This window comes from Anabrus simplex, chromosome 5 (genome assembly GCF_040414725.1).
Source record: "Anabrus simplex isolate iqAnaSimp1 chromosome 5, ASM4041472v1, whole genome shotgun sequence".
Lineage (NCBI taxonomy): Eukaryota > Metazoa > Arthropoda > Insecta > Orthoptera > Tettigoniidae > Anabrus > Anabrus simplex.
In genome coordinates, this window is record NC_090269.1 from 131,001,940 (window position 1) to 131,024,811 (window position 22,872).

The 22,872-nt window shown below is 38.8% G+C and overlaps 1 protein-coding gene across 2 annotated transcripts in view; it reads right to left on the reverse strand.

The window, feature by feature from the left end:
- Lnpk (zinc-ribbon metal-binding protein lunapark) overlaps positions 1–22,872 on the reverse strand; it is a 170,114-nt gene that overhangs the window by 32,905 nt on the left and 114,337 nt on the right. For both annotated transcript variants that reach the window (XM_067147121.2, XM_067147123.2), the window contains exon 8: positions 15,750–15,839. In XM_067147121.2, coding sequence (XP_067003222.1) covers positions 15,750–15,839 — 90 coding nt within the window. The remainder of the gene's footprint in view (positions 1–15,749; positions 15,840–22,872) is intronic.

Here is a 22,872-nt window from a genome sequence, read left to right on the forward strand (position 1 = left end):
AGAGAAGACAAAGCAGAAAGATGGCAAGAGCATATCCAACAGTTGTATGAAGGTAAAGATGTAGATAATTTGGTTCTGGAATATGAAGAGGCTGTTGATGCTGATGAAATGGGAGACCCAATTTTGAGGTCAGAGTTTGACAGAGCTGTGAGTGACCTCAATAGGAACAAGGCACCTGGAATTGATAACATTCCCTCTGAATTACTGACTGCCTTAGGAGAAACCACCAAGGCAAGGTTATTTCATTTAGTGTGCAAGATGTATGAGACAGGAGAAGTCCCATCCGATTTTCGGAAGAATGTTGTTATACCTATTCCCAAGAAAGCCGGTGCTGACAGGTGTGAAAACTACCGCACCATTAGTTTAGTATCTCATGCTTGCAAAATTTTAACACGTATTATTTACAGAAGAATGGAAAAACAAGTTGAAGCTGAGTTGGGAGAAGATCAATTTGGCTTCAGAAGAAATGTAGGAACACGTGAAGCAATCCTGACTTTACGTCTGATCTTAGAGGATCGAATCAAGAAGGACAAGCCCACGTACATGGCATTCGTAGATCTAGAGAAGGCATTCGATAATGTTGATTGGACCAAGCTATTTATGATTCTGAAGATGATAGGGATCAGATACAGAGAACGAAGAATTATCTACAATCTGTATAAAAATCAGTCTGCAGTGATAACAATCGAGGGCTTTGAAAAAGAAGCAGCAATCCAGAAAGGAGTGAGGCAAGGCTGCAGTTTGTCCCCTCTCCTTTTCAATGTTTACATAGTACAGGCAGTAAAGGAAATCAAAGAGAAATTTGGAAAGGGAATCACAGTCCAAGGAGAGGAAATCAAAACCTTGAGATTTGCCGATGATATTGTTATTTTATCTGAGACTGCAGAAGATCTCGAGAAGTTGCTGAATGGTATGAATGAAGTCTTGGGTAAGGAGTACAAGATGAAAATAAACAAGTCCAAAACAAAAGTAATAGAGTGCAGTCGAACGAAGGCAAGTGATGCAGGAAACATTAGATTAGGAAATTAAGTCTTAAAGGAAGTAGATGAATATTGTTACTTGGGTAGTAAAATAAGTAACGATGGCAGAAGTAAGGAGGACATAAAATGCAGACTAGCACAAGCAAGGAAGAGCTTTCTTAAGAAAAGAAATTTGCTCACTTCAAATATTGATATCGGAATTAGAAAGATGTTTTTGAAGACTTTCGTGTGGAGCGTGGCATTGTATGGAAGTGAAACATGGACGATAACTAGCTCAGAAAGAAAGAGAATAGAAGCTTTTGAAATGTGGTGTTACAGAAGAATGCTGAAGGTGACATGGATAGATCGAATCACGAATGAAGAGATACTGAATCGAATTGGTGAGAGGAGATCGCTTTGGCTAAATTTGACGAGAAGAAGAGATAGAATGATAGGACACATCTTAAGACACCCAGGACTTGTTCAGTTGATTTTTGAAGGAAGTGTAGGTGGTAAGAATGGTAGGGGTAGACCAAGGTATGAATATGACAAGCAGATTAGAGCAGATGTAGGATGCAATAGTTACGTAGAAATGAAAAGGTTAGCACAGCATAGGGTGGCATGGAGGGCTGCATCAAACCAGTCTATGGACTGATGACTCAAACAACAACATGTCTGTGTCATCGCAGTCGAAGGCCTTACTAAGGTCTAGAAGAGTTAAAACAGTAACTTCTCCCTTATCCATAGCTACTCCTATGTCGTTTGTAACTTTAAGCAGTGCAGCAGTTGTGCTATGATTGCTTCTAAAACCAGACTGGTATTTGTCAAGAAGTATATTGTTATTTAAATATGCAGTTATTTGTCTGTGAATTATTTTCTCCAAAATTTTGGACACAAATGGTAAAATGCAAACGGATCGAAAGTCTTTGGGTTCCGCAGGATTGTTGGTCTTGGGGAGTGGGCAAACAATTGCATACTTCCAAAGGGAAGGGAATATGCTGGTTATCAGTGAGGTATTAATGATGTGGGTTAGAGTTGGTAGGATTACGTCTAGAATTTTTAACAGTAACTGTGGAACAATCTTGTCACATCCTGTCGCAGTTGTCTTTATTGACAGTGCAATTTGTCTCACTTCTGCAGGAGTTACGAGGGAAAAATATAACTGTTCTCCTCCATTGTTAGTATTGCCATTGTGTAGAATTTTGTTAATCATCTGTTCTTTTGTTGTCTCGTCAATGTTAACGGGTCTTGTAGTAAAGTATTGGTTTAAATCATCCAGTGATAGTTTAATGTCAGCAGTATGTATTTTATTTCCACCTATGTCCATTTTTTTAACGGTTTACCAGATTGTTGTTGTGTTTCGGGTTAGCAAAATGTTCTGTGAGTGTCTTATTTTAGCATTCCTTACGGCCTGTGTGGTCCTGTTACGAAGGGTCTTGTACAGGTCAAAATCGTTTGGTATTTGGCTAGTTTTGAATTTTCTGAAAGCTTTGTCTCTCTCTGTCATTAAGTCTCGTATTTCCTGAGTCATCCATGGAGCCGCAGGGCGTGTTACGGGAGCAGTGCGTTTTGGCGCGTGTTTATTAAGAAGGGCTAGCAGTTGTGTGTTTAAGAACTCCACTTTATCATTTATATTATCTAAAATATGGACATTATGCCAAGGTATGTTTGCAGCGTCTTCTAATAGGGCTTCGTTATTTATACTTTTTAGGTCTCGGAATGTAATTAATTTAGGTCTGTACTTGGGGCATTTAAGTGAATAAGCTAAATAAATTAAGTCGTGATTGGATAGTCCGCAAGCAGACATTTGCCCGTGGGTCAGTACCCTGTCAGGGTTATTTGTCAGAATTAAGTCCAGTAATGTGACGTGGCTGTGTGATGTGTTGGGTTAAGTGGCAAAATCGTCATGTTACAAGATTTAAATATGTTGATTAGTTGTTTAGTCTCAGTCATTTTGTCGTTAAGGATGTCAGTAATGAGGTCTCCTAGTAATAAAACATGCTCATACCTGGGTAGAAGGTCAAGTATGATGTCTTCAAGGTCGGTGATGTATCCAATCTTTGGTGGGCGATACACAACACTCAGTAAGCACTTTACACCTAAAGCCTCAATTTCAATGCACATGAACTCAGGCCTTGCGCAGTATTCACTAATGTTTTGTAGATTATGAAAGTGTATGTTTAATTTCATTTTTAAAAAATTATAGTTTCACTCCACAGGCTTCTGTGACAAACATTTCAGTTTTCTTTTCCAAACAGAGTCAACTGACCTAACCGCATATGTATCATGAAAACATATTTCAAGCACATGTAGAGAAATGATAACCCCCTAGCTATAAATTTACTTGCGAATAGTCTTTCCGAAATTCAACTAGACGTGAGAAAATACAAACTATCCTCTGAAATCAGCGATGTACTCCGCCATATCTTGAGGTGTATCATTCTTACTTAATTTCAGTATATAACATTAAAATTAAGCGATCGTTTACTTCAGCCCTTATTTCTAACGAGTTGACAACTGCTATCGACCAAGTTATTTACATATTTATTATAAAAACACTTTCTCTTTCACTTCTAATTTTATTTACGGAACAGCAGTTCACAGGTTTTACTAATCTTCTCCGACATCGCCTTTGAATGTTGACGAGAGTGTTTGCAAGTGCACACAGTGAGAAAACGACACTGAAGATCGCATGTTGTGGCAAACGCTTCCGTTTTCTTATTCAAACAGCGTCATCTAACCTAACTTAACCATATATGTACCATGAAAACATCAAGCGCCAGAAGGAAAGTGATAAATCTTCTTGCTATAAATTTTCATGGGAATAGCCTTACCAAAATTTAACCAGGCACAAGAAAATGTCATTGAACCTCTGAAACCAATGATGCACTCTGCCATATCTTAATTTCCGTATTAAAATTATGCGATTGTTTACTTTAGCCTTTATTTCTAACGATTTAACAACTGTTACATCCTGTGTGATTAGTTTATTTTTCCATATTCGTTGTAATTTAGATGTAAATAAATTTTACGACATGCCTAGTACTGATTAGTACATATTGATTCCTTTGTAAAGGAATGTCAAACACTCTGTAATTGCAGGTCGTTAACAACTGTTATCGACCAAGTTATTTACACATTTATTACGAAAACATATTCTCTTTCATTTCGATTTTGCTTCACAGAACAGCAGTCAACAGGTATTATTTTTACAAATAGTTTTACGTCGCACCGACACAGATAAGTCTTATGGCAACGATGGGATAGGAAAGGTCTAGGAGTTGGAAGGAAGCGGCCGTGGCCTGAATTAACCCCTTAACTGGGGGATAGTTTCATAACGTCAACCAGCCAGTGCGTAATTATACAGCGCAACATGCACTTTTGGAATGGGTTCAGTAGCGTGCGGCAGATGTAAATACTCGACAGAAAAATATATTTTACTTGATTTACTTGAATTTTTAGTGATATAGTAGAAATTCAATAGCATTATGTTATTACCGTTTTTCTTGTATACCCGTAAATACCTACATATATACGCAATGTGTTCATAGTGAATATAAAAAGTGTTCCTTTCATTATTATGATGACATTTTTCAAGTTTTCAGATATGCATCAATAGGTTCTACATACTTTCTGGTTCATTGGTCATTCAGAAATTGCGCACAGTGTGGTAAATATGGAAGCATGGGCAAGCACAAAGTGCCACGTCAAATTCCTCACAGCAGTAGACAGTTTCCCGTCGCCTCTGGTTTGACAGGCACACAACACAACGTTTTCTTGAGTGATTCCTTCTTCCAGTTGGCGGGTTCTCAGATAATTAAATGTCTTTCCTAACCAAGCCATGTTCACGTCACACGGAACAGTTTACTACGATACACAGACCAATTTACAAAAAGTTATCAGAACATGGACAATCGAGTTTGCAGAACAACTGTATCGTAATAACAACAATGACGGCAACAAGTCACAAATTTAGTAATTTCAATGTACATATGCACAAATAAATTATTTAGGAAGAATTTGGTGCGGACTGCACGAGGCAACACGAGACAGCTCTCAGAGTGCCGCCTAGGCGCGAACTACCCGACTGGCGTGAGACTGGATAAAAATGAATAGGACAGCAATAATCACATCTAATATGAATGGAATTAGTTTTAAATTATGATAGTAGATGGCAGAAGTGATTAAGAATAGGCAGATGCCTATAGGCTGCTAACCCTATGTAAGAACACATTTAGAATTACAAGAACGCCTAAAGGTGTCAAACCCAATACTCGTGCGACAGCTGTTGACGCCTTTAAGCGTCAAACCCAGTTAAGGGGTTAAGGTACAGCCCCAGCATTTGCCAGGTGTGAAAATAGGAAACCACGGAAAACCATCTTCAGGGCTGCCGACAGTGGGGTTCGAACCCACTATCTTCCGGATGCAAGCTCACAGACGCGCACCCCTAACTACACAGCCAACTCTCCCGGTGACTGGTATTACTAATTGACTCCAACATCACCTTTGAATGTCAATGAGAGAACTTGCAAGTGCACATAGCAAGAAAATGATGATCATCATCATCAATGTCCCACTCCAGTCGCCCGGGTGTGGTTAACAAGCCGCCTCCACTCCTTTCTGTCCTTCTCCTTTTCCTCCTCCATTCCTTCCACCACATCCAATCCAGCTTCTCTAATGTCCTTTCAAATCTGATCCATCCACCTTCTTCTTGGTCTTCCAACTGGTCTCTTTCCCTTACCTTCTTTCCAATTCCCTTCTTGCTACCCGTTCCTTTCCCATTCTTTTTACATGTCCGAACCATCTCAGTCTTGCTTTCTGTATGTTCTGTACCAACGGTTCTATATTTAGCTCTTCTCTGATTTTAATATTTTGAATTCTATCTCTCCTTGTTTTTTTAACCGATGTTCTTAAAAGTTTCATTTCTACTGCATCGATCTTACTATCTTGTCTCTTATTAGTTACCAGCATTTCTAGTCCGTATGTTACAATTGGTATGAAATACTGTTTATATAATGTTAATTTCGTTCTCTTGGGTGCCTTGTCATCCCATAAAAGCTCTGACTTGAAAAAATGTTGTACCTTTACTTAGTCTGTTATTAATTTCAGGATTGATTTCATTACTTCCAGTAACAATGCTACCCAGATATGTAAACTGTTCTACATTCTCTAACCGCGTTCTCCATCTATGTTCACTTGGCCTCTCTTTTTCACAGTGCATGACTACAGTTTTCTTTTTACTAATTACCATTCCAAACTCCTTCAGATTTCCATTCCAAATGTACAGTCTCCTTTGTACTTCCTTTTCTCCCTTTCCCCAATTCACCACATCATCTGCAAATAACAAAGCATTCACTTCAGCACTACAGATACTCTGTTTTACATGTTTTATGATATCATCCATCAATATAATAAACAATAATGGCAACAGTGCACTTCCTTGCTTGAGACCTTTTTTTGTATAAAATGTTTCAGAGTCACCACTCCCCACTTGTACACTGCTTTTACTCTACTGATACAACATTTTAATCTTGTTAATTAATGATTTTGGTACATTCCTTTTCGGTAGGCATTCCCATACATGTTTCCTCTTAACTGTATCATAAGCTTTTTCCAAATCCAAAAATACGAATATGATTTCCTTGTTCCTTTCTAGATGTTTTTCCATTATCGTTTACACTGTAAATATCAAGTCTATTGTTGATCTATTTGGTCTAAAGACATATTGCTCTTCCTCTAACTGTATTTCTATTATACCCCTCAGTCTTTTGTCTATGACTTTCTCCATAATTTTTAGCAAATGTGATAATTTTCACATTTCTTCCTATTTCCTTTCTTGAACAGTGGTACAATGCTTCCTTGTTGCCAATCTTCAGGTATCCTTTCATCCTTACTGTACAGAAAATGATCGATCGCATTTTGTGGCAAACGTTTCAGTTTTCTTATTCAAACAGTAACCTAACTACTATATGTACAATGAAAACATACTTCACGTGCCAGTAGAGAAATGATAACCTTCTCGCTATAAATTTTAATGAAATAGCATTTCTGAAATTTAACCAGGCGCGAGAAAATATAAACTAACCTCTGAAATCTATGATGCACTCTGCCATATCTTGAGGTGTATCCCATTCTTACTTAATTGCAGTATTTAGCATTAAAATTAAGCAATTGTTTATTCAGCCTTTATTTTTATTGAGTTAACTGCTGATATAGATGTTGATTCCCATGGGGAATCTGAAATATTTGTCCCGAATGAGTAAATTTATAATACAATTGCTATCGGACACATTTAAGCATTTATTACAAAAACATGTTCTCCTCTTTCATTTCGAATTTTCTTTACTGAACAGCAGTCGACTGGTATTACCAATCAACTCTGTAATAACGGATGCATCAGTGATAGGGCTCTCGCTGTAACCGAAGGACAATACAGAGTTTAATATAGGAATTTTAAAGGAACAGACAAAAACTGTTATAATGGGGTTCTCGTTATATGCCGTACTTGCTATAGCAGACTAACACTGCACTTGTTGTGACGATCCCTGCCCTCATACTGAAAATCATCTTGCGTGCAGTCAGGTGCACTTATAATGTACAGACTAAATGACAATGAGAAAGAATATGTTGCAGTGGGCAAGAAGCAAAAACATTGTCTGAGAGATGAAAGCTAAGCATTACAAAGTTCTATATGCAGAGCTAGACACTAAGGGAGCTGAAAAAAGTATCTACCACCTATCAAAATCATGGTATAAAGCATCGAAGATGACATAATTTTACGTGCACTGAAGACAAAGATTACAGGACAGAAATCAGATCCTGAAAAGGTGGCAGACATTTCAAATATGGAATTTCTACATCCACCAATCCCACAAGGTTTGCTTTATTTGGGACCACTAAGCTGCATCACTACTGACAAGGAAATATGAAGAACTCAAAAGTACCAGATTCTGACAATCTACCAGCAGATGTTTGGAAGCTGAATGAATTCCATGATGCTAACTTCTTCAATACCATATTTGATGATAGTAATGTGTATGTCGACTGGGCAACAAGCATAGCAGTGGCTAACTTCAAGAAAAACAGCAACCTGGCAGACTGTTCAAATTTACAACACTCTGCCTTCGATGTATGTGATGAAGATCAAGTAGATTCTAGACTGATGCCTGGGACAGATCATAAAAATTATGATCAGCCAATAGAGTTTTGTGATGGGAGTCTGTAGTTCTGATAAATGCAGAGAAAGGAATAAGCCATTATATTTGGCATTCTTGGACCTGGAAAAACTATCTGATTGTGTTCCGTACCAGCTAATGTGGCATGGCTATGGTGTACCAGGGTTGTTCATCGACTGGGTCCAGATGCTTTTGGAGAATGAGCAGAATGAGGTGCATTGCTCTGGCCACTCTGGGCATTTCTGTAAGATGAAGTAAATCTCGGATCAGAATTGGCACCACTACTTTTCATACTTATGGATATAATGAGAATATTCCTTTGACATTGTTATATGCTGACCACCCCCCTACATCCTATTGGCAGCCACCACCAAAGAGAAACTGCAAGACTGTGTTCAAAGATGAGTGTCCGCCTAAGCCAATTCAGATTGCCCCTAAATGTTAAGAAGGCAACATATTAATATTATAATAAGTATTGTATAATAATAATAATAATAATAATAATAATAATAATAATAATAATAATAATAATAATAATAATGTTAACTCCGCCTGCAGTAGCTGCTGAGTGGATTGAATAGCTCAGTAGTTGCTGTTGCCGGTCCCAAGTCCGGAGAAAGGAGGAGGGTTGCCTTAAAGCCGTAAAATACTGCAACAGCCAGAAAACATCTTGAGGCAACCTCTAAGGCTCAATACCTTACTTGCAACATCAAGATTGATTACCATCAATCTCCACAATACCTTCAACTTATCAGCATGATGATGTTTTTAAACGAAGCAACTATCCCAGGCCCTAGTGTACATAGTAGGTTATCTCAGTCATCGGATACTGGGGGACCGAGATCGTCATGCAGGAATATATCAGAGCTTCCCAAATCTCTTCATCCCAAGACCAAACATTTTCTTGGTGCTTTGAACATCAACACACTTCTCAAAATTAACAAGCTAAAGCAACTAACAGATGTATTGGACAAATTTAATATCCAAATTTTAGTACTTCAAGAAACTAGATACAGTGATGAAAATCACTTTCAATAAGGAAAGTATAGAATTTACCATTACAATTTGGTACTGGATTTGCAGTAGGTATAAATATCACAAATTAAGTAATGAACTTTACATCTCCTACTCACAATCAAATCAGGAAATGAAATGTATACGTTAATCAATGTACATGCATTTACCAATAACTCCAACCAAAAGGATACAAAAGGTACAGGAATTCTGGGACCTACTGGAAGAGACTACAGCAAAGGTTCCCAAACATGTTAAAATTTTGCTAGAAGATTTTGATGCACAAATTGGTAAAGAAAATAAATTTAGAACTATTGTAGGACTATAGCCATCCGGCCCCGCGCTGTAGGGGGCAACACGTCCGCCTGTCACACGGCGGCCCTGGGTTCGATTCCCGGCCAGGTCAGGGTTTTTTAATTGTAATGATTAATATCCCTGGCCTGGGGACTGGGTGTTTGTGACGTCCTTAAACTTCCTTTCCTCACACACAACATTCCACACTACTGCCATTCCAATTACACATAGGTTCATACAATATGGTGCCAGTAGGGGCGAAAGATCCGCCCCGACCAAATAGCATTAAAGAAAAAAGACTATACTCCATTCACAACAGAACCAACAAGAATGGAGAAAGATTAATAAGCTTCTGTGATAATTTTGAGTTAAAGTTGATGTCAACCCATTTCCTGGCCCTTCCATACAAGAAAACAACCTGGAAATCACTAAATTTTCACTTAGGAGAACTTCAAATAGATAACGTAGGGATTTCTAAATGAAACCAGAAAGAAATTATGAATGTTAAAGTGAAAAACGGTGTCAGTAACTCCGATCACCACTTATCTTTAATTGAAATAAAGTTCCAACCTGGCAGGCTCAAACTCAAAATAGCCAGAAACACAAGAATTGATCCTGAATTTCTTAAAGAAAATTCAAACATTTTCCTTGCAAATATCTCATACCAAAATCCTTCCAATAGGACAGAATTAACCTCTTCACTCCCATGCCCGAGTTAACTCGGACATCCGAGTGTCTTCCACTGTCCCAACCACGAGTTAACTCATAATTCAAATGCCCCGCTCTCTCCCGGTGCCGAATTTAGTCGTATGTTCCAGTTCTGTCGCTGAACGTGAGATGGCATCATCTGACAACGCTCAGAGAAGAACACAGCTATCTCGATACATCGCAAGCACCGTATATTTAGTCTCGACCCTTACACTCTTCTTTGACAGCTCTCTTGAGTCACCTAACATGGCTGCATCCACAAAATTTGACCAAAAGTGATACTTTAAATATTTTAAGTAATGATAACGAGTCTGACTATTACGAGGATAGTGAAGATGATATATTAGTGAATAATTCTGTGGAAAGTGATAGTAGGAGTGATTTACCTGAAGGTGGGGAGGAGGAGGAATTAGAAATCGAACCTGATCACATAGTGCAGAAACGACCGAGGTTAGTGCCACCACATACAGTTTCTCGTAGAACCTGGATAAACGACACTAATTTTACACCAATAAAACATGATTTTGACCCAACCCAGTCTGGCATTAGGGACAAACTCAACCTCAACGAACATTCTACCGAATACGAAATATTCATTACGTTATTCACAAAGGACAAATAAGACATGCCATAAGAGGAAGGAAACTAGATATGAAAGTGTCAAGTGTAGTGCTTCACTTTGTGTACACCCACTGCATGAAAATTCACCACACGGTAGTGAAGTTTAGATGAAAATGTGAAGAGATAATGTTTTAATTTCATTTTTGGTCATAAAACTTTGTAAATAGTTGTAAATATAAAATAAATATTAGTTTATTTCAGCTAGTGCGAAATTATCCAAAATAACCCAGGATGGGGCATGCAAAAGCAGGATAGATACTTGGGAGTGAAAAGGTTAAAGGATACACTCATAGGAACTTCCCGGGATTCTGGTGTTCTTCCTCGAAAACCCAAACATAGATGGTGGAATGAGACCTGCGATAAGACCATAGACCTTCGAATTCAAGCTTGGCAAAAATGGACTGCCCATAAAATAGAACAAAACTGGCATGAGTTTCTCAAAGTCCAGAAAGAAGTCTCAAAAATTATTAGATCTGGAAAACGCAAATATGATCAAAATAGACTTACAGAAATTAAAATTTCTTGAAGAACAATACAAGAAACTTTTACAAAACATTCACTGAGGAATTATCAAATTACCAAACACCTAATTTATGTTTCAAACATCTGGATGGACTCCTGGAAACACATAATAATGAAAACAGCAAACTTCTCGCAAACTACTTCTATTAACCTTTAAATTGCGGACCTCCTGTAGAACAACTCATTTGAACAACCTACTCCAAATCCAGATTCAGAACCCCCCTTACTAGAAGAAATCAAGCAAATAATCAGTGAACTTAAAAATAACAAAGTCCCCGGGAGAAGATGGTATTATCGCTAAAATGTTGAATTTAGGAGATGAAACCCCAGCTCAGAGAATTAAAGTAATTCTTCACGACATCTGGATTACGGAGAAAATTCCTGAAGACTAGAAATGTACCCTTATTCACCCACTCCACAAAAAAAGGGGATAAAACAGACATTAATAAATACAGTGAAATATCCTTGCTATCAGTTGTGTACAAAATTCTCTATAAAGCCCTACTCACGAGACTTTAAAAACAAACTGAACACCCAATTGGTGAATATCAGGCAGGATTTAGAAAAGGCAGGTCATGTGTAGAACAAATTCTCAATCTCAAAACCATCTTGCAAATCTGTAAAACTAGATAAACAGTGATCACTTTTGTAGATTTCAGGAAAGCGTATGACTCAACAGACCGACACACACTATTCTATAGTCTAGAAGAGTTCAAAGCTGACAAAATGAGACTGTTATTTCGAAACATTCTGACTGGCACAACTTCAAAAGTTAAATATCAAGGTGAACTTTCTAATCCTTTTGATATTACCACAGTACTTCGACAAGGAGATAGCTTATCCCAGTTATTGTTCAATCTTGTGCTTGAAAACATTATCAGGACATGGGAAAATGGTACAAAGGGAATAACTATTGGTCGACTACTCAAAAATAAAATTAATTTGCAGCGTTTGGCCTTCGCAGATCTAGTTATTCTTTCTAACAACAGACAAAAAGCAGTTCACGCCCTTGAAAAACTTCATGAAATAGCAGCTAAGACTGGGCTCTAAATATCGTATGAAAAACTCAGTACATGGAAGCATCCGCTCGGTACCTAGATGGGAACCTCTAAAAACTAAATTCGGCAAAATTAATCAAGTGAATAAGTTCAAGTACTTAGGAGAAGTGATTCAGCCATCAGGCTTGAATTGTGAAGCAAGTAAGGAGAGAATCTCAAAATTTCAGAAGGCCTATAGACTCACATGGAACAGATACAACAATAAATCAATATCCAGGAACGCAAAATTAAGGCATTACAACTCAGTTATCAAACCTGAAGCACTATATGCCTCAGAAACCTTGATCATTGGAGGCAGATCACTTATTAAAGACATAGAGAAACAGGAGAGGAAAACATTGAGGAAAATCTTTGGTCCAGTCTGCTCAGGGAGAATCTGGATGAAACTGAAGTCTCGGGAGCTTTATCAGCATTCTGAAAAGATCATAGAAACAGAAACATACCTTCAGAAAATTAGCATCCCACAGGAAATTTTTCAAGATCGACTCCAGTTCAAAAAAGCAGTCAACAACCATAATTTTGGTGAGCAAATGAATACAATGACCAATAAATCATGGACTGAAGAACGGAAGGCCCAGTGCCCAGATGAGATTTTGGGAGAAGAAAAAAATCTACATCAGGTAAATAAGTTCTATCATGCATCACAAATGGGCATAATGCTGTAAAAAAAAAAAAAAAAAATTATTGGCTTTACGTCTCACTAACTACTTTTACGGTTTTCGGAGACGCCAAGGTGTTATTACGTGCCAGTAAATCTACCGACGTGAGGCTGACGTATTTGAGCACCTTCAAATACCACGGCATTAAGCCAAGATCAAACTTGCCAAGTTGGGGTCAGAAGGCCAGCGCCTCAACCGTCAGAGCCACTCAGCCTGGCAGGCAATATTTTGGGGACGAAGTCAAGCATGTTCACCATCAAGGGCAACGGGCAAGACCTAAGGAAAACTAACTACTTCAGTCTTTAGGATCCTGTCTGCAGAGCAACAGTGGTATTGATCAGGAAGTACGTTCCACTAACTACTTTTACGGTTTTCGAAGATGCTGAGGTGCCAGAATTTTGTCCCTCAGGAGTTCTTTTACGTACCAGTAAATCTACCGATATGAGGCTGATGTATTTGAGCACCTTCAAATACCACCGGACTGAGCCAGGATCGAACTTGCCAAGTTGGGGTCAGAAGGCCAGTGCCTCAACCGCCTGAGCCACTTAGCCCAGCAGGAGTACTTTAAGACAGGCATGGTAGTCCATCGCAAATCAAAGATGTATTGCCCTACGGTCCACCCAGTTGCACTGTATGAAGCCAAGAGTTGACCAGCTTAACGTATGAGTATCCTCTTTGCCCTATGAAGATATGCATGTTATGCTGGTCTCTTGAAGATTCTCTCCTTGATCACAACCAACTGCACACCCAGCAGAGGAAGGAAGTTGTGCCCGTTCAGCAGAAAATGCCGGACAGGGGCCTGAGAGGTACGAGCATAAAATGGTGCTTGTCAATGTGCACCTGGAGAAAATGGATTTATATGGAATCTTTTTATGATCAGATTCCCTTTGTGATGCCAACCTCAGTTAAGGAGCTAATGAAGATGAAATAAATGATGGTGAATGAAATTGGGTAAGAAGGTGGAAGGAATCTACTGTGGCCTATGAAATAGGAACTGTCCCAGCATCTGCCTGGGAGTGAAAATGGGAAACCAAGAAAACCATTCTCGGGACTGTTGACGGTGTGGTTTGAACTTGCTAATCACTCGAATGCAGAGCTTGCTCCATAACTGTTGCGTTTTAACATGCGCAGCCACTTTGCTCGGTATAAAAATTAAGTCTTCTTTCTTCTTCTTTATCTGTTTACCCTCCAGGGTCAGTTTTTCCCCCCTCAGACTCAGCGAGCGATCCCACCTCTACTGCCTAAAGGGCAGAGTCCTGGAGCTTCAGACTCTGGGTTGGGGAATACAACTGGGGAGGATAAACAGTACCTCACCCAGGTGGCCTCACATGCTATGCTGAACAGGGACCTTGCAGGGGGATGGGAAGATTGGAAGGAATAGGCAAGGAAGAGGGAAGGAAGCGGCCATGGCCTTCAGTTAGGTACCATCCCGGCATTTGCTGGAGGAGAAGTGGGAAACCATGGAAAACCACTTCCAGGATGGCTGAGGTGGGAATCGAACTCACCTCTACTCAGTTGACCTCCCGAGGCTGAGTGGACCCCGTTCCAGGCCTCGTACCACTTTTCAAATTTCGTGGCAGAGCCGGGAATCGAATCCGGGTCTCCGGGGGTGTCAGCTAGTCACACTAACCACTACACCACAGAGGCGGACTGGTATAAAAATTAAGTATGAGATAAAAATCTTAAGGGTACAGACAAAATTGTAGGTGTAGCAATGACATTTAAAGACAGTGAGTTCCTCTAGCCTACCCATTCTGCTGGTATTTCTCATAATGAACACACACTCTGCCTCCTTTAACATCAAGAAGTACAGTTGTAGTAACCTCTATACTTCAATTTAGGGTTTCATTACAGAGGGGTGTATGGATATTTTTGTTGAGAAAGTGTACACTCTTGTATGTTTCTAACTAGTGTCTTATTGTTTAAACAGATAGCTTCTTGTAACATAATTTTCTAATTTAAAAAAGTCAGACCACTCAACAGTTCATTTGTATAGTTCAAACAGATCCATATTTTAAGTCCAATGCATGTAAAGTTTAACTGAATTAAATTTGTGCAGGTGTTGCATGCCATTCAATCTTTACAATTCTGTTTTTGGAGGAAATCCTGCTTCATATACTTTACAGCAAAAATACGAAGGAATGCAGCGAGTAATGAGCAACTGATGCAAACTTTAACACCTTCAAAAGCTGCTGCCGCAGGGGGGGAACGTGGATAGAAATTTTCCCAAACAAGTTCCCTGTTACAAAAATGTTCTTATGTATTCTAGTATGTTCCAAAATTACTGCCCCTAGTCATACCGTTCTACCAGTGCAAGTACAAAAATAAAATGAGACCAAATTCATTATTTATTCGCTAAGGGGAAAAATCAAAGAAACTTCTGCAGATGTCAACTTTCTGTACCATTTCCACCTCCTTGAGATAGACTCTTTCATTTTCAGCTGTCCTCTCTTTGACAACATTAAGTTTCCAGGTCCGACAAGTTTTTCAACTTCTCCCTTTTCAATATTCTTCGCTTTTTTTTTTTTTCATTTAATATCTTCTTCGAGGAGTTAGAAAGCTTTTAAATTAAATAACAGGGCAATGATAATCTGGATGATATGCAACTGCAAACAACAGTCACCATCACCAGAACCTCAAGCATATTTAGAAAAAAAAATTGTATTTTGGAAGCAACTGATTACATATAAATATAGTCATGCAAGTCAAGTATCATGGAATTTAAAAAAAAAAACCTACCTGATTCCTTTACTTCTGTGCTTGCCTCTGGCAATTCCTTTCCTTCTTTTTCAATGACTAGTGAACCTGAACCTGATTCCGCTTCAGATTCTGCAAGAGAAATATATTAACAAAATTAATATGAAATTGAACACAAATACTATTAAACCCATTACATTAAACATCTGTGCAATAGGAAATAAAGCCGAGATTTTTTAGGAAGAAAATAGTGATTAATTATAAATAAGCAAATACGCTAATAGTTTACGCAACTGTTGATAAACTGATCATAACCTAGGGACTTCCAGTTTTACACAGAATCCAAACCACAGGGACGTGACTTTTCATTTTAAAAATCCCACATGCATTTGCTGGGATTCAAAAATCACAATCACCTTGGTGAGCAGACATTGGTGTTGCCAGCCCTACAATTATAATTCTTTAAATCAGTAATTATTTGAAGAAATAAATTATTTTACCTGTTTAATGCTCCACTAATGCATGAAAGTTTTCGGTGACACTGATACAGGGAAGGGGTAAGACTGGAAAGGAAGCTGCTAGACAAATCAATTTCCGAATCTTGTGCCTTTCAGTTTACTCACTATTCATACAGTTACTTCTTACTCAAAATGCACATTTTTCTTTTTCTTTTTTTTTGCACTGAAAGGAAGAGATTAAAAGGTATTTGAAAACAAGAGTAAACATAGATAACATGATGATGTGTTGTTACACAATTCCAATTTCTATGTAATGTATTGGCCTACAGAATGTATCTATATCAAAATATTATGTATACCACAGAAATTACAGCTGCTATGGTCAGTAAACATAGGAGTTGTGAGCCTCAAAAAAACACACACCAGTACAGTGCAAAGGAATGAATATGACTATACAATTATGAAATAAATGGCTGAAGTGTCAATAAAGTGGCTTCATTGTTGGTCATGAAATGGATGTGTATCATATTACTTACCCACAGCAGTTCAATTTGAACAGTATACATGATACATAATTAAGGCATTGTCAACATAGAAACATATTTCACAGTGAGCACATCTGATGAAAGCAAGCTGTCCACCGTTGTCTCTGGATCATTCTTCTGCAAGTCCAATGTCAAAACTATACTCTGAAGGTGTTTCAAATGGCATAGGATGTTCTGTTTGGAAGAAAGCAAATAGGTTTGAATCTGCTGGCCAAAATCTGAAAATGTACCAATGATTGAAGGTGGAGAAAATTGCCTCTGTCAATGCATCTGTGATGAACTTTGCCATGTTTTTGAATGGACGAAAAAAGAAAATGTCTGCTGGCTGTGCAAGTCCTGTATATTTTGCTGGGATGAACTTCTTATGGAATACCACACCTTCAGGTACTGTATCATTGCAAAGATTGTCGTACTTGTTTGATGCCCAGGAAAGAACCAACAGAAGAATGCATTCCTTACCTTGCAAATATGGCCACAATACCTCCGCCAGGAATGCTTTCAAATGCTGTTTAGTCATGTTTGTTGATTTGCTTGCATAGGCTTTCACATTAAGCAATTCAACGATCATGCTAGCTGGAAATTGTCCACTGGGCTCCGCCGAGACAAGAACATACATGTGAAATAGTGTGCCATCCATTTCTATAACTGGCATTATCATATATAAATGTGTAGTTGCGCCACAGCACCATAGAGACCATCTTGCTACCTTTAATGGCAAGAGTTCTTCCAGAATGCAGCTCTTTATCAAATCAGGGCTGATCAGCATTTATTATCTTCTCCGGAGTAAAGTTGTGCTCTATACATAAAAACAAATTCTTTTGCTTTTTTAATGTCTAAACAAAAAATCTTTTGCTGGCTATGTGTAATTTTACGAGAAACTTTTTTTTTCCCCTTGAATTTTTTGATCCACGTTTTGGATGCTTTAAACAGTGAAGTGTTGTTTGGGTCATCATGTTTCTTAATATTCATCACTCACAGATGCAACATTCGGTCATGGATAATTGCATGCTCTAGTCTTTTTGCTATGAAAAGATCACCTACCTCTTTGTTGATTATTTCTTGTAATAGAACTTTGCTGTGCCTGCGAGGGGTTTGGGGAGTCTTCTCAAATTTCTGCAAGACTGTCTTGTTTTCTATCCCTTTTTGTGCCAACACAGACAAATTTCATGCGAGGCAACATGTCAATTGCCAATCCAGGAAGACACGGCTGGGGTAGGCTATTTTCCCTTGGTTGCTTTGTCCAGATTTTGTATACATCAGCCAAGTAATTTTCAGGGAATTTTATTTTCTCTTTTCTTGGCGGTGATGGGGTATATGAAGAACCACTGCTGTCTTGATAATCACTAGATGATCAATTTCGGTTTGGACACTGCTCTTTTCCAACTTTTAATCCATCAAGCTGGTTCAACATTAATTGTACGTCTGGTGGACTATACTCGTTCCACCGGTTTGAGTACCACGAACAGCCAGTGCAGGCGGAAGTTAGAATGCCTATTACACATGCATCACTGCTGTTTTCAGGGATCTTTTACCACCTTTTGAATTGAGAAGCTATGTACTTTCCTGCCATCTCTGTTTTATAATTAAGACTAATACAAAATTGATCAATGTATGTTGTTGCTTTTGACTCATACCGATCGGGGATAGATCATGAAATGTGCGCTACTGAGTTTCAAAGAAGTTGCTTTCCTGACATACTGATAATCCTTTGTGAACTATAAATAACTAGAAAATTCTTATCACTTACAAAGGGGAATTACTGAAAACCAGGTATCTTTTGCTTCGCAGGCTAGAGGCTACTCAGTCACAGAAGAATGGCCGGGCCATCTCATTCTCTTGCGTGTGCACAGATTATTCCATTGATAGATTATAGCAGTAGAAGAGATTTATCGGGAAGCGATATTTTCAGTAGTGATACGATAGTGTCTATGCAGGTTACTGCAGAAGTGGTAGACGGCACAGATGAAGAGGAAACAGATTCAGCTGTAACAACTTCGGCCGCTGTTTGCTGGTTGTGGCAAGAGGTAGATTTCATTACAAGCACACAAAAGACCACCCAGGTACCAAATATTATTTTGAGTCTGTTTTCGATCCTTTTCTGCTGTTTTTTGGCAACAAAGTGATTGACCTAATTGTTTGAGACAAATAGGTATGTGGCAGAATGTGTACTTAGCGTGCCCTTGAAACCAAGGTTGCATGCCAGGAAGTAGAAGCCAGTGCCAGGAAAGGAAATTTGTGTGTTCTTTTGGCTAGTAATGTTGATGGGGATAATGCGGAAATGCACCTTCAAAAGCCATTTCACCAGGGATGGATTTTTAGAAACCCCTGCATTCTCTCAAACAATGGCAAGGGACAGGTTAGAACTAGTCTTGCAGTATTTACTTTGTATTTACAATTCTCCACGGGATACATATACGGGGCCTAAACAGCTTTTCAAATTTCAGCCTTTCTTGGAAATTATACATGAACATTTTTAGACTGGCTACATTTCCAATGAAAATATTTCTTGCTCACTTTGTAAATATGCCTGAAATAAATACCGTATAATCCCAAGCAACCAATATTTAAAGGACAAAATACAATAAAATAAAAAAGTTTCATTCAAATTTATTTACAATATTTGCTACAGAACAAGAATGTAATTTCACTACGTATGTTTCACGAATTTAAAATAGTTTCAAAAAGTTTTTAAGTGTCCTTGAAGTAACAACCAATAAATTATTTAAAACACACAGAAAAAATTATCATTCACAGAACGATAGTCAACACTTCATCATCAGAAGTACCAACTTCAGAGCTTTTACTATCACTTTGACCATCACTTTTCCACACATCATCATCTTCGCTGCCATCCATAGCATCAGAGATACTGTACTTCAGGAAACTTTTCCGGATGAGGTCGCCAGAGATACGATCCCACGCCATCTTTACCCATGAACAAAGCAGTTGAACTTCTGGGCGCTTAAACGACCAGTTGGCGTCAGTGAACGATTGTCAGCGACCACCCACTTGGTATACAACAGTTTCAAGGCTGCTTTGAACAGACGGTTTATACAGACATCCAACGGCTGTAACAGATCTGTTTTTGCATCCTTGGTTTGCTTCTTCACAGCTTCTGTTGTGTGACAGTGGTAGCTGTCCATAACAAGCAAGCTTTTCCGTTCAAGCAATGCACCAGGGCAACATTGCCAAACACGTTTCAATCAGTATTCCACTAGTAGACTGTCCATTCAACTCTAGTCCTGAGTTCCGACGATAACACTAGCAGGTAGACTTCCTTTCAGAAGAGTCTTTCTCTTCAAAACAACGTACGGTGGAAGTTTAATTCCATCAGCAAGTCTACAAAACATTACTGTACACCTCTGTTTTTCATTATCACCCGTTCTGATGGTAACACTTTTTGATCCCTTAACACTCACAGTACTGTCCAAAATAAAGAGGTGTCTGATCTGCATTTCCAATTTGGGAAAGCAGATGCAAATTTTTCTTTTGCAAACGAATTATACGGCGATGGAAGGAAAACAGTTTTTCTTCATAGACAGTAGGAACATGCTGTAAAATTGTGGTACGCCTTCTAATGCTCAGTCCATTCCTCTTATAGAAATTCCCGATCCACCCTAGGCTTGCTTTAAACTCTGGCATAGAAAGTTCTTTTGTGATTTCTAATGCTTTTAATTGGCACATTTTGGTAGACACGCTGTATCCCAATTCCCACCTTTCTGTTACGTATTTGTAGAGAATCTTTATAATTTCAGGAAACTGTGCACTCTGCCCGCAGAAAGCTCTACGACCACCACTGCTATTATCTTTCTTCTTTCTCCAATCCCGAATACAAGAATCATCTATATCTTATTTCCTACCGGCGGCACAATTTCCAATAATTTCAGCTTCCTTTATAACCGTCAGTTTTTAATTTACAGCAAAAGACAGCAAATGCTTTGTTGAATTCATGTTTACACGTGGTACTCTAAGAACATGAGACTGGAGACTGACTGCCGCCAAACGCTTATGGTAAATGAAAAGTGAAAGTGTGTTTGGGGTTGGGGGAGCACGCGCTGAGAAGATCAGTTTTCAAGTCACGGTGACCACGAGTGTGAAGATGTTTGATTTCAGGGTTGTTCCGTACTTAGAAATCATTTTACTGAACTTATAAACTACAGCTGCCTTTCAGGAAAGTTTTACACACCTTTATATTATAAAACAAATCTCCATTATCACATGAAATACATGAGAGTTTCAAACAAACGCTGTCAGAAGACGTGGTTGAATCCAGTGCCAACCCTTAAAACTTAATTACATTAAAGAACGTGACATAACGTGAAGTATCGCGCCACGAAATGAAAGGCTTGAATAAAATCCGTACCCAATTTTTAGAAGCAATATTTTCGCAAAAAAAGTGTGGGTGGTATTTTGGGATTATATGGTAGGTACCAAATGTCAAACTTATCCAAATTATATATTTTTGCAAATGTTAAAGGTGGTTATGCACAACCCTGAACTGCTGTCATCACATATATATTGCAGAAAAACATTGATCTAGGTAAGTAGTCCTAAAATTCTCATTACATTGTGTTTCTCATTATGAATTCTTTAACTTGATGGTGTCTAAACCCCTGTTGAGCTTCAATTTAAATACCACCTGGGAAGTGAGGAGCTCAGGATTAAATTGCCGACTTGAGGGGTTAGTGATGGATTATCGACAAAATCACTACCTTTTTCGTCAAAATAAGTGTCTCCTTCGTCTATCATAAGTGTATTAAACTCATTGACAATAACATCATTCTCAAGCAGCTGCTGTTTAATCTGTTCAGATCATACAAATTTGTCCCTCATCTGAATTTCCTTGGAAACACTAAAGAAATCGGCCAACAACTTGACAACTACGGCTTGTTTCATTCTGTACAGTGCGTAACACAGACTGCAGTCACATCTACTGCACACAATGATGACTGACTGAAGCTTGTTGTTTAAAGGGGCCTAACATCTAGGTCATCCGCCCCTAATGGTACGAAATGAGACAAAATGAAATTACAACTTAAAAACCCAAAATCCTCCACTAACCACAATTCAAAATGTGAGGACAAAGAATGAATGGATGGATATGAATTTAAAATGATCAGTTGAACTGATCCACAGTGCCTCACATGCACAGAAGCTGGTGTAAAACAATAGTATTACTGACCAAGGGACTGCTTCTATAGCACGATACTGAATTGATGATGCTTGTAGTCGAAAGGAGTCCAAAATCCAAGTCATCTGCCCCTCATAATGGTACTTATAGCCAGAAAAGTAGAACCATGGTATTTGTCATGTTGCAGTACTAATCAAGAATAGCGTAGACTCGTGGTATTCCTCACATTATGGTACTACTCACAGGTAATGAAATTCGCATATGTATTACAGACCTACTGTGTTTCGCACATTGCGGCGCCACTGACAGGCAACGCAAACCTATGGTGTGTATCACCTAAGTGTACTAACCACAGGGACTCTTACTATCCCGTGGTGTTCCTCATATAGTGCTTACTAGTCATAGGCAAGCCAGAACTATGGGTTCCATCACCCCATGGTGTCGCTCATATAGTGCTACTAATCACAGGTACTCTAAAAGCCGTCGTGCTCTCGTTTGCTACTAATCACAAACCTATTTGATACCTAACTTAGTGGTACTACGTGCAAGGAAAAGTGACCCATGGTGTTCCCCGCGTGGTGGTACTAATCACAAGGAGTTTCATGGTTCTAATATAATCATCCCTTGCTCGCCCCTTTTAATCGCCTCTTACGACAGGCAGAGGATACCGTGGTTGCATTCTTCGTCTGCGCCCCCCACCCACAGGGGGTTGTGTGTTTGGTCCGCGAGAGGTGTTTTATTTCCCTCTCATCCGCCGGCAAGCCCGTTAGGATCCCCCTATCCGCCACCTGGGATGCGCCACGTGGCAGTATCACCTCTCCCCCTGCTACGCCAGCGTAGTAGGTTCGTGGCGCACACAATGAGACACAGGTCTGGACTGGAGAGAGCCTTCTCTTCATCCATGTGCCTGTGCTAAATACAATTTTTTTCGTGTAATTAGCACACTTTTTTGACGAAAAATACAGGCAAAAACTTTGGATGCATAAATTATTCAAGGAATTCAGATATTTAAAAATGATTTACAATTCATT